The sequence below is a fragment of the Girardinichthys multiradiatus genome, chromosome 19 (genome assembly GCF_021462225.1).
Source record: "Girardinichthys multiradiatus isolate DD_20200921_A chromosome 19, DD_fGirMul_XY1, whole genome shotgun sequence".
NCBI classification, from domain to species: Eukaryota; Metazoa; Chordata; class Actinopteri; order Cyprinodontiformes; family Goodeidae; genus Girardinichthys; species Girardinichthys multiradiatus.
This window is the reverse complement of record NC_061811.1, coordinates 15,951,471-15,964,359: the sequence shown is the minus strand read 5'-3', so window position 1 is coordinate 15,964,359 and position 12,889 is coordinate 15,951,471. Positions and strand designations below refer to the sequence as shown.

At 38.8% G+C, this 12,889-nt stretch overlaps 1 protein-coding gene across 1 annotated transcript in view; it reads left to right on the top strand.

Annotated features, from left to right (window-relative positions):
- Window positions 1-12,889, top strand: part of LOC124855630 (palmitoyltransferase ZDHHC14-like) — a 52,296-nt gene that overhangs the window by 15,570 nt on the left and 23,837 nt on the right. The window contains exon 3 of the mRNA XM_047345618.1: window positions 5,129-5,289. Within this exon, the coding sequence (XP_047201574.1) occupies window positions 5,129-5,289 (161 nt within the window). The remainder of the gene's footprint in view (window positions 1-5,128; window positions 5,290-12,889) is intronic.

Sequence of the window (12,889 nt, the reverse complement as noted above, 5' to 3'; positions counted from 1 at the left end):
TTTGGATGGCTGCCTTGTTTTTGTCACTCCAACATCAGATTTCATTAGTCTGTCTTGCTGAAAGTCTGTTGCTCCTCTTTATTTTCTTCCTCTGAGGCTTCAGCTCACTCATGTGGCTGTTTCCATGGCAACCACGTCCCCTTTTGAAACTTACCATGTCTGACATTGCATTCTGTCCGTCTCCATGGCAACATTGCCTCCAAGGTAAATACAGGACTTGGTTGGAAGCAAATAAAAACGACAATGTAACTTTTTTGAATGTTATTTCTTCTCTCTTAAATTCCTGTAAGAAAAAGGAGATGTTGAAATGTCTTCTTGTCTTTACTGCTGCTCGTGAAGGTTAATGTTGGGGACATTTTCTTCAAGGGGGCTTAACCGGGCACGTTTTTGTATACCTGCAGGGCATAAACATACTTATATATTCAGATTCACAGGAGGCGTGGGGTTGATGGATATGTCCTTTTTCCCAGGTGGGTTTAGTGTTCAGTCTGTTTGAAATGTCGCTTCATGCTGGACTTGATCACATTTTTATGTTACTGATGTTTGACTCATTGAGACGTGGCTGTTAAAGGACAGATACAGCAGATTATGAGAGTTTTTTCTTCTAACTTCGTTGAAATATGGCGGTGTTTTCACGTCAAAGGAGGTTCACATCCACATCTTCTTGCTCATTCGTCCAAACAAAATATGCAGCATTCATTTTTGCATTCACTTTTGAAGTCATAGGGACAGTTTGGAAAGTTGAAGTTACATTTTTGACACCACCAGAGAAATATACAAATCAGTGAGCACTTAACATTAATGTGTGGAGAAGCAGCTATTTGCAGTGTTTCTTGAAGATTTGTTCTCTCAGCAGTGCCCTAACTATCCACAAAACTGATGGCAACACATGTTATTACTCCCCTTTGTATTTCTTGCAAGTTAAATGTTTTTCCAGTGTCTGTGATATTAACATGTATGAAAAGTATATTTGTGACAGAATATTTTAAATGCTGATGTTACAGATGGGAAATCAGGATAAAGTTGGATGCTGACAGTGAGGAAGATTTCTATTGAAAAAAGTAATTATTTTTTGTGACCTGAAATATTTTAATACAGCTGAATTTTTTTAATTAAGGAATGACTTAGGGAGGATTTTATGATGACAAATAATTATTTTATTTAAGGCATAAAATAGAAACATGTTTAAGAAATAGAAACATGTTTAAGTTTAGAAAACCATTATTTAACCAACCACTTTTTTGGAGGGGCATTTCTTCTGTTTTTATTTTTGTTGCATCAAGATTAATGCCTTGATCAGCAGAGAACCCTCAGTAATTATAGCTGCAAAAATATCCAGATTTCAGGGCGGCAGTTTTGTTTGAAACAAGTACTTTTGCGTTAAATGGTTGTTTACAGAACACAGTCTTGCAATATAGTCTGCAGTTTGTTTCTTTACCCTTGATGTGCAATACCTTGTTGCTAAATTGACTGCAGTACAAGGACAACTTCCGAGCAACAGGCTAATTAAAAAATAACAGACAAAGTAAGGTACCGATCCTTTTTAGTTTAATGGTATTGTATTTAGTCATGTTTACTTGTCACCGCCTATATGATTGCATCACATCTGTAATGATTTACCCTAAAGTGCTTGGCCCAACTTAATTTTAACACAGTTAATTTTTTGCGTTTATTTTATTTTCTGTTTTCATCATTATCTGTGCAGACACTTTGGGGAAGTGGAGTCTCACCAGATTAACTTTAGAAACTGGCTGTTCGTGTAGTATTTGTAAACTGTGTTGTAGCCAAATAAAATTCCTAACCACTGAATCTCTGAGACTAGTTCTTAAGTACCAGATCCTGCCATCTCGACTCACAAGTAAATCCTGCTCTTCACGTTGAGACTGTTTCAAACCAGAGTTGGCCTTTCTGACCCAACTGGATTACTTGACAGAAACCTAGCAGCACCAGAAGAAACTCACTCTTTAAACAGGGTAACATAATCATAGCTGTGCCTTCATCTTTTAAAGATTTTGAGGGCTAATAGAAGAAATTGCCCCTGTTTATGTATACTAGCTCATTTAGTTGCTTTTTCAACTCTGATTTTAATGGCTAAACTCTGAACAACATAAAAAGCTCTGAGGGGAATCTGTTCTTAAAGAGCTACAAGGTTGGTTGAGTTTTGCTGAAGAAAATCGGGGACAACCTTGTGTACCTCCAAGCAGACATAGAGGCCAGTTAGAACCTAAACCCCACACATTACTGCACACTGTTCTAGTTTCCTTGTCAGGAGAACTAAAAATATAGCTTCTATTGATAATTATTTGATCCATCCATTTCCTCTTATTTATCCAAGAAAGGCTGACTTTTAAACATTTTGCTTAATAGGCTGGAAATCCACTCAGGAGTGGAAAGAACAGAATGACATGCACTGATGAATTATCTCTCATGAATGGAGATGATTATGTTACAAATTATTTCTAAAACAATACATGATCTGCTCTCTGTTGCGCTGTTGATCCTTTTCAGAAGCAGACATTGACTGAATCGCAGATTATCCAGGTTCACTTTGGGGGCATATCAAAATACACTTCTGAAGCTGCAAGTTAAACTTTATTGGATTTTAGGTGCAATCACAAACAGCCTAGCTTTGTAGGAAAATCGTTGTAAGTGGAGCATTATTACAACAGACAAAAACATTAAATTTATTAAAATGAATTTTAACTAAACTGTCAATCTCTACTTAAAAATAGGGTTTGCTAAATACTGCTAGCCATCAAAATACACCACTTTACAGTAAGCTATGTTGTCTTGGATGAATCAATCAACCAAGAATCAGTCCTACAGCGACACCACCTGGAATCAGTTGGTTAACAGTAGTATCTGCTTTTTCTAGAATGTGTGATCCATATTAGATTATCAAATCCCATTTCATGAGATGTTACCACTACATCCAGCAACATTTCTTCTAGTGTTGACCAAGCTGATGTAACGCCGACATGCAGGGAATAAATTAATGATGCAGTCAAACAGACCTTGAATCATTGGATCAACAGCTATTATTTTTACTGATTGCCTCTTTTCCATTCATGATTCCAGCACCACATGGCTCGACTCCACTCGTCCTTGCTCTTCTCCTAATGAAAAGCTGTTGTGTTTGAGTTGACACGTTGACAGCTGGTGTTAGGGCATGAAGGTCCACCTCCAGCAGTCAGGTCGTGCCCTGTGCTGCTATTAACCGTTACTGTTCCTGGTTCAGTGTAAGCCAACCAAACATGTCAAGTTTCAAGTACGAACATGCAAAGTAAAATAAAGACTCACAGTCGCACATCAAGTCCTCAAACAGTGATTTTCAAGCCACCCGCTCTGACCATTGTGGTCACTAATATTTTTGTAGTCACATTTCGGCTCTGCTTAGCCCTGATGGGACCTGCTGACTAGCCATTACCCCGGGGCCATTACGGGGTCAGAAAAGCTAGTAATGGGAATGGTTGCAAAACGGGCTAAGTGGAGTGGAGCCATCCAAAGTAGGGCCCAATGCTCTGAAGGACAGACAGGTGAAAGAAGAAAAGTGAATATTTGCCCACCTTTCAAGCCTTTGCACCCTCCTTAACAGCAAGTTGCCACAGTTTGTCAGGTCACCACACTGAACGCGTAATTTCTTCTTTAAAAACTACACAGACCACTATAGGTTACAAATGTTTTATCTTGTGATAAAGAAGATACTTATGATTAAATGCATACATCATTATCATCTTTACATTAAGTATTAATATCTAGCTTCAGCATCTTGATTGAAAAAGTCCTGCTTCACCATCAAACGTCAGGATTAGAAAGCTGTAAGGGGTGAGGCATGGAGGCTGTTTGAGCAAATGCACTCCCTAACCTGGAAATATAGCAAAAAGAAAGGCCTATTTTTTTTTTACCTGAAAAAATGTTTCTGCTGAACTGTGTTGTCCTGCTTGCATCCCCCTGCTGATGTCCCAGACATATATTTTATTTTTGCGTAGGTCAATGTCACTTCATTGGTAGAGAGCAGCAGGTTTTCTCTCAGAAAAGTTTTTACAGCTCTAAAAATGTTTGTAGAGATGTTGGGGTTTATATTTGATTTGAAATTCAGTTGTGATTAATAAATGACTCATTGTGTACACACCTCTGCCATATTGCTTGGACTAAGGGGGTAGGTTTAGTGTTGAAATACGTTTGTGTACAGTGTGGTTGTATGTTGGCTCATTCCTTGGGTGCAGGGTTCTGGTGACCATCTTCAGAATATTCTTTCATCAGAATAAGTGGCCAACGTCACTGCTCTCCTACATGTTACGGAGAAGAACGTGATATTTTTGCTGTGTCCATCAGAAACTGATTTAATGCATTAGATGTGGAAAAAGACGCAATCACCAGTATAATCTAAAGGACTTCAGATAGAAAGAAAACAGTAGCCTATGCCAACCCTGGTTGCACTTAAATGATTTGTGTCCTAAACGGCTAAAGCGTCTAGTAAAAACATGCCTGGCCCTTTAACTTTTTCACAGTTTGTCATGTTACAGCCACAAACTTCAACTCATTGTATTGGGATTTTATGTGATAGACCAACACAAAAGATTGGATAATTGTGAAATGGAAGGAAAAAAGGTAAATTTTATTTGCCACCAACATGCATTCAGCCCCCTTGTGTCCATGTTTTCTTTGCACTTACAATTATGAACTACTTTGTGTTGGTCTATCACATAAAATCCTAATTACATGCATTGACTTTTGTGTTTGTAACGTGACAAAATGTTAAAAGGTTCTTTTCCATTGTTGGATATTTAAATTATGTGAAACCGACCAGATGAGGAACTGACTTGTTTGTGTACTTGTTTCTCTGTTTGTTTTGTGATTGTTTTCCCTTTGTCATTAGGCAATAATGTTACTGCTTCCTTAATTTAAACACCCTCATTAATTGTCTCCCAGTTTTGTCTTTGTGTTTTCTGATAATGTTGAAATGGAATAAAAATAGAGCTTAAATGTGCTGGAACAGGAAGCTCCAATTTTTAGCTGGCTCAAGTTTTTCCTGCTTTGTTTATAGTTTCTAAGCTAAGGAGAATTCTACATTTCTGGTTCAGATTTGCCATTTCTCTTTCTTCATCATCTGTTTTTGTTTTACCAGTTGTCCATTCCTGGCACTGGAGCTGACCCCCATCATCCCAGTCATAGGAGGAGCTCTGTTCCTGTTTGTACTGGGGACTCTACTGAGAACCAGCTTCAGTGACCCCGGCGTCCTGCCAAGGGCAACCCCTGACGAGGCGGCGGACTTGGAGAGGCAAATAGGTAAGAGATTTCATTTAAATCATTTTGTAAGGAGGAATAGAAACCCTTTCTTTGTATAATTTTATGCTTTTGTGCCTTCATGTTCTCACAGATGACTCCTGTTTTAGGATCACAAAGACGCAAATGTATTACGATGCTACTTTGTATGTTAGAGGGAGCTTTTGTGTATGTCCTGTGTCCATAGAATCTATCCTTCACCCCTATCTGAGAAAATGTTCCATGTGTTGCTGTGTCAAGCTTTTGTGTGGATTTTTACTGCCTCCCTGACACATTAACTGGATGAGGTGTCCTCAGTAAATCAGCACAGCCAAAGAAATAGGGGCTTCAGTCGACTTTAAAGGTACTCATTGTTTTTGCTGGAATTAGTTATCAGTGCTGCACGGACCAAATGGCCTCTGATCTTTTTATTACAAAATATCTTCTCCAAGTTCGATGGATTACGTGGTCTTAAATTGCCATTTGATAAGTACTTAATCTAATTTATGATGGTACAAGTAAAACTGTTGGAGCATTAGGGAGCACTTCATCTGGACTAGCTGAACTAACAGGACCTAAGAGCATTTTAGAAAAATCCAACCTTTAATGATTTATTTAGTGTGGAGGAAAATTTCTTATTAGGAAATGATTCATAACATGGAATAGCCTCCTTTGCACAAGTAATGGCACCCACCCTTTAAATGATATTTAATTTAAAGATTTTATTTTTATTTTTAGAAATTTATTCTAATTTATAGGAACATCTATTGTGTAATCGATGACTTTCCTTTTCCTGTGATAGATATATAATATGACAGAGGCCCATCACTTAGTCCCAGGTTGGACAAGGGCCCATATTTATCTTTCTACCTTGCACAGTGAGCAGGAAGCTAAGAGATGTTTAGTCATCACAAACATAAAAATCATGAGTTTGATAAAGACCACTGGGATTTTAACTATAACTGCATGTTTTGGACAGATTTGAAAGAAAATATTGGTTTACCCTGAAAGTGGGTCATCACTGGGTGTCGCAAAAGGATAATGATGCAAAACATAATGCCAAATTAACACAGAAATGGTTCACCAGAGACAAAATCAACCTTCTTCCTTGGCCATCTCAGTCCCCAGACCTAAACCCTGTGGAGAAGCAGTAGGTTGGGCTAAAGAGGAGAGTATAAGACCGAATGATCTGGAGATCAACCTGGTTGATTTATTGGTGACCAATTCATGACAAACTGTTGCACTAATCACACAAAAACTGACATTTCAAAATGTGTCTAACCTTTTTTATAATCAGTTTGCAAAAATGATTTGTAAGCTGTTCATGACTGTAGGTCATTTGTATAACATTATCTTTGTAAAACATGTCGTACTTTCAACAAACATCGGTTGGGAGAAGAAATTTCCATCTTCTTTTCTCCAGTGTCCCACGTCGGGGCACATTTTTCTGTTCCTCCTCTGCATTTTCTGCATTTACTTTTCTGATTTCTCAAGGGATGTCATTTAGTCGGTTCACGTCACCGTTCAAACATCGCTGCTGGTTTAGTTACAAACTATCAAGTCTCTGAATGTGCTCTGACACCTAGTAGCTAAATGGATTATCACTGCTTAACTCACCAGTTTAGCTGTCTTTAAGCCTTCTTTATACTTTTATAGCTTAGTTTGGAGTGTTAAACTCCTGTTTCTCAGCCATCATCCTCTTCAGTGCTTCAGGCCATTAGGGCCTCATTAAACAAACCCTGGGCTATCTTAAGTAATCTCATTAGAAGACTTAAAAGCCTTTGGAGGAAAGCTGGAGTGCAGAAAACCTGAAGCAGCGGACAGAGACAGCATTGTGTAGAAGTACCATGCTATGCTGGAATCTATTGGAGGTTTTTTTTTAACAAATAAATTAAAAGGCATTGCAAACAAATCTGAAAGCTTTTGTTTGAATATTGTAATTTTCTTACATTGATTATTGTTGTTTGTGACTGAATTTAAATAGAATATAAATAACCTTTTTGTCTCTCAGTGGGGGAGATCCATGTGAATGGAAGTATGCAGATTGACATTAAGTTAAAAAAATATGAAAACAAAAAAAATATGAATAAGAGATTGTAGAGTAAATGAGGACTGGATTTAGAAGATGTCCAATGAATTGCAGCCACTTTACCAGATACCTTGTTTTGCGTTTTGATAAAGTAGATCTCGTTTGTAGGATTTCCATTAAAATGTATCAAACCTTGGTACATATATGCTTATGTTTGCCCTGATGCTTAAAGTAGAGCCACAAAATACTGTTATCTGTACATTATTACAATTCAGAAGGTTACAATATTTTGTGAATTAAAAATCTAAATAAGAGAGGATGGAAAAAAGAAGAACGAAATAAGAAAACCTGTGAAAAAGGCTGAGATTGATGGTTGGAAGAAGTCATTTTCACTTTTTTTTTTCTGTTATGGACTACACACCTGTCTTTTCTCATCCTCCTCGTTTTCTCCATTTCCTTCTCTCCTACTTACAGCGTGACTCATTCACAGTAACTTTTACATCTCTGGATTGATGAACACCTAGACAACCAAAGCCAGTTACAGGTTTAGGGAACGTGGGGAACGTTTTACATATTAGGCCTTTTTGTAGTGTGCCATCTTTTTTTCTGATTTATAGTTTTTGCTGTCTAATACTGATAACTTTAATAAATCTACACTATGTTGTCAAAGTATTAGCTTATCTGCCTGTACAATCATACTCTATTAACTTAAGTGGCTTTCCATTCTTCAACCTTAGTTTTAAGGCTTTGAGCAAATTTTGTTGCCCACTTTTATGTCATTTTGCAGTAGACCTGCACTGTAAATATGTGACAATGATTTCAAAAATAAAGTGCCACAAGGCTCAGGTTCAACACACATTTTATTGATCTGTTGACTAAGCAGCGTTGGACCTAATCTGTGAACAGAACAAGGACATTTAGGTGTCTCATGTTCCATATCCAAGAAGGGAAACTTGATAGCTTTGCTGTCTGTCAAACACACTCAGCTTCATGTTTGAGTGGGTGGCTTAATAAATGTTCTACCACATAGAAAATCAAACAGGACATGTTTGCATGGTAAAGAAATGTTATAAAATGTTTGCTCCATTCTGTGTCCACTTGTTAATGATCGCAAGAAAACCGGTGCTGGCAAGAAAATCAGTGGAAAAGTGGCAAATATTGCTTAGTTCTTGTAAGAAACAAAATCCAACCAAGCTGATTACTCACTGACCTACTGCATTTGATGTCTGTACATGTCTGGCTTCCCAATGTGTCGGGGCTAGACAGACTGGCATGATTTCAGCTTCATCATGCCAGATCCAAAATCCTCTGTGAAGCAGCAATCAGAAAGAAAGTTGGATGGAAGTGCTTATTTCTTTCTTTACCCCTGAAATGGTCAAAGCTTCACTCTGATTTTCAGGACAAATTCTGTCTTTTTGTTTTTTCTCTTTTCTTTTCTGCTACCATCAGAGGAAATAAAACATGATGTGTGGGTTTTGGTTTGCAGGAGGAAATGATTTGCATGTGGGAACAAGCCAAGTTTATAATACTCTATTTTAAGGTGTTTTAAGGTGTTAATTAGTGTAAACTGGTACAGAAAACAAATCGATGGTTGTGTTTACAGATCATTAAAATGGTGGAAAAGTGAAGTGTTTTTAAAAGCTTGTTTTCCCTATTAAAACTTTCGACTGACAACTTTTATTTTGATTCTTTACTAGTGTTCAGATGCCAAACTTGAATATATATCCTATTCAAACAGTGACCAGCTAGAGCCTTTTTTTCAAAGAGGGGAGCCAGTTTTATTGCATTAGATACAGTTTTTATGTTGCAGTGAGACGCTGGAAAGAAGCTTGTTGGATTTAAAAATCGTGTAGGTCTAAAATGTGGAATTTGCTCTGACTCAACCACTTTATTGCATTCATGCTGTGGCAAACTGTGCCCCACTTCTGTATAAGACCTCAAAGATACCTTTTTTTCTGTAAATGTATTGACAAGATAATCTCCTGTTTTGATAGTTATGGCTTACAGGTAATAAAAAGCAAGAATTTATTTTCTGAAAAACTATTACATAGGACCGGTTTAAAAAAAAATAGGATTTTTGGTACAGACATGTAATAGCCATGTTATCTGCACAATCATTGGACGACTGCTGACTTGACACATGTCCAGCAATCACTGACGCCACCTACCAGGAAATTAAGCCACAAAAAAGAGTGCTATATACGAGTACAAGATCAGTGGAAGAAAAAGTTTGGTAGAAGGATAACTAGAAAAATTAATCATAAATCATTAATTAGAGCCCGCTCTGCTAACAGCAAAATTACCATTATCTGGGGTCTTGCTGTCGCTTAGTGGGGCAGGGCCACTCTTTAAATAACACTGTTGTGACATGTAAGCAAAGGCATTAAGTAATTGACCTCTACTACACTGCTCAAAAAAATAAAGGGAACACTCAAATAACACATCCTAGATCTGAATGAATGAAATATTCTCATTGAATACTTTGTTCTGTACAAAGTTGAATGTGCTGACACCAAAATCACAAAAAAAATCATCAATGGAAATCAAATTTATTAACCAATGGAGGCCTGGATTTGGAGTCACACACAAAATTAAAGTGGAAAAACACACTACAGGCTGATCCAACTTTGATGTAATGTCCTTAAAACAAGTCATAATGAGGCTCAGTTTTGTGTGTGGCCTCCACGTACCTGTATGACCTCCCTACAACGCCTGGACATGCTCCTGATGAGACGGTGGATGGTCTCCTGAGGGATCTCCTCCCAGACCTGGACTAAAGCATCCGCCAACTCCTGGACAGTCTGTGATGCAACGTGACGTTGGTGGATGGAGCGAGACATGATGTCCCAGATGTGCTCAATCGGATTCAGGTCTGGGGAACGGGCGGGCCAGTCCATAGCTTCAATGTCTTCATCTTGCAGGAACTGCTGACACACTCCAGCCACATGAGGTCTAGCATTGTCCTGCATTAGGAGGAACCCAGGGTCAACCGCACCAGCATATGGTCTCACAAGGGGTCTGAGGATCAGTCAGGCTACCTCTGGCGAGCACATGGAAATGCCACCCCACACCATTACTGACCCACTGCCAAAACCGGTCATGCTGAAGGATGTTGCAGGCAGCAGATCGCTCTCCACGGTGTCTCCAGACGCTGTCACGTCTGTCACGTGTGCTCAGTGTGAACCTGCTTTCATCTGTGAAGAGCACAGGGCACCAGTGGCGAATTTGCCAATCCTGGTGTTCTCTGGCAAATGCCAAGCGTCCTGCACGGTGTTGGGCTGTGAGCACAACCCCCATTTGTGGACGTCGGGCCCTCATACCATCCTCATGGAGTCGGTTTCTAACCGTTTGTGCAGACACATGCACATTTGTGGCCTGCTGGAGGTCATTTTGCAGGGCTCTGGCAGTGCTCCTCCTGTTCCTCCTTGCACAAAGGCTGAGGTAGCGGTCCTGCTGCTGGGTTGTTGCCCTCCTACTGCCTCCTCCACATCTCCTGGTGTACTGGCCTGTTAGGTGAAGATTCATCCATGTGGAGTTTGCTTCAACATCAAACACAATATTATTTTACATAGACACAGATACCTCAATACTCCTATAATCGTTAGGGATTGTTGACATTCTCTAAAAGCCATTTTACAGTCTTTAAATTGCACGAGGAAGAAATAATATTTTTCTGCTTCCTCTCTAATGTTGGATTTGCTGTGACAGGAACTTGAAAAGTATAAACGTTGAAAGCAATAATGTGGGTGACAGAACAGCGGCTGGGGAAGCAGAAGAGAGCTGTCACTGTAGACCTAAAAACATGTTGGAACAGTTGAACTGGTCTGGACTGAAGGAAATTTCTGATCAGCAATTACGCACTAAATTAGAAATTCTATCTTAATTTAATTGAATCTCAATTCATTTAAGCTGAAACACACACATACTGTAGTCTTCTCGTCCCCTTTGTTTTCATCCGGTTAGATGTTCGATATGAAGGTGCCCTCGTTGTCGTGCTTCTCACAAATGCCCCCTACTTCTGGTTAAAGGAGACCTTTTGGTCTGAGCCTCAGACTGTGCAAACCAGAAGACGTTAAGCCAGAGACCGTATTGGACTGGACAGAAAACTCACTGATGTTGGATGTTTAAATTTATACTCATTTATTATTTATACCATCTTTCCTTTCATTTGATGCCTTCCAGTATAATATGAGATTTTGTTGTTGTTTATCTGTGCCTGTAGTGACGGCTGTTAGTAAAGTGCCCTATATTGGATGGTAAACTGGGTTTAAAAGCCAAACTTTATGCTCAAATTAACAGGTTCAGACAGAAATTAACTAGTTGATGATTTACTAAATTCAAAATATATAAAAACATGTTTTTTTTTGTTTTTGTTTAACCATTCATGAATAATCTTCTCATTGTTTGGCTTTTTCTTCAGCTTTTTATAAATGCTACCTGTTTGTATGCAGTGTGGGCACATCAGTGCAGCACAGAAGAAGGAAATAATCTCAGCAAACAGTAATCAGGAATCCTCATGGAAAAGCAATGAATTAAATTGGCATCCCAGAGGCCTAACACTGTGGAAACTGTTGAGCAAACCTTTATCATTTTTTTCTAAACTGCTCAGGTTTTACGAGCAGACGCCTCCATCTGAATGAGAAATACCTTTCCTCAGTGTAATGACAAATCTTAGTATAACAGAGTTAGTTAAAAGAAGTAAGACATTTTGTGGTGTCACAAATGAGACAAACAAGGCCAATAGTTAATCTGTAATAATTTAGTATAATCTATGAGATCAAAATATTAATAATCCTGTATGATCAAGTTTCTTTTTACTTTATCTTGGCATTTTTCCAAAGTGTATTAGATGAATGGGCTTAAGACATCATTACCTTTTTAGTAAAACTAAGAACGATCCCTGGCCACCATGTAGTGGAGTAATGGTCAACAAGGAAACAACTGCAGTCTAATTGCCTGTGGGAAAACTGTATGAAAATTTGGAGGCATCAGGGTAAAACTGATAAGTGGACAGACTTGAGAAGGGTCTATAAAACATCCACTGACATCTAGAACAGAAGGTACCCCCTTAGAAAGTAGGTACAATTTGAAATGGTAATTTGCTACTCCGCTAATGGTTTATGAAACTAATACAGTACATAGGCGACGTTCACACTGCACGCTAACGCGGCCACATCAGACTTCTATGTTAGTCAGAACGGCCCAATTCCGATCTGTTCCCCTCCCGAAAAATCCGAATAGTGCCCCTTCCATATGTAGTACCAAATTGGATACATATGCAATAGTTTTCAAAGCGTTCGCAGTCAGAATGGTCATGTTGCATCCGACTTGTACGTCATTGTTCAGGCTCTACCTAAGCATCCACACTTACTTCTCTGAAGAGGTAGCAGTCGCTGCTCCGCACAAGGCTATTGGTAATAGTTGTGCTCTCACAGTGTATTAACACAGATATTACTTTTGTGAACCAGATGCTGCTGTGTGATGTCTACATGCTCCTCCTGCGCATGCGAGTCGTGGACCGTTCAGTCTGAAGTCTGATGGCGGTCGCTTTTAACTAATAGTTTGACAGACCACGGCAAAAAAAAAAGATTTCAG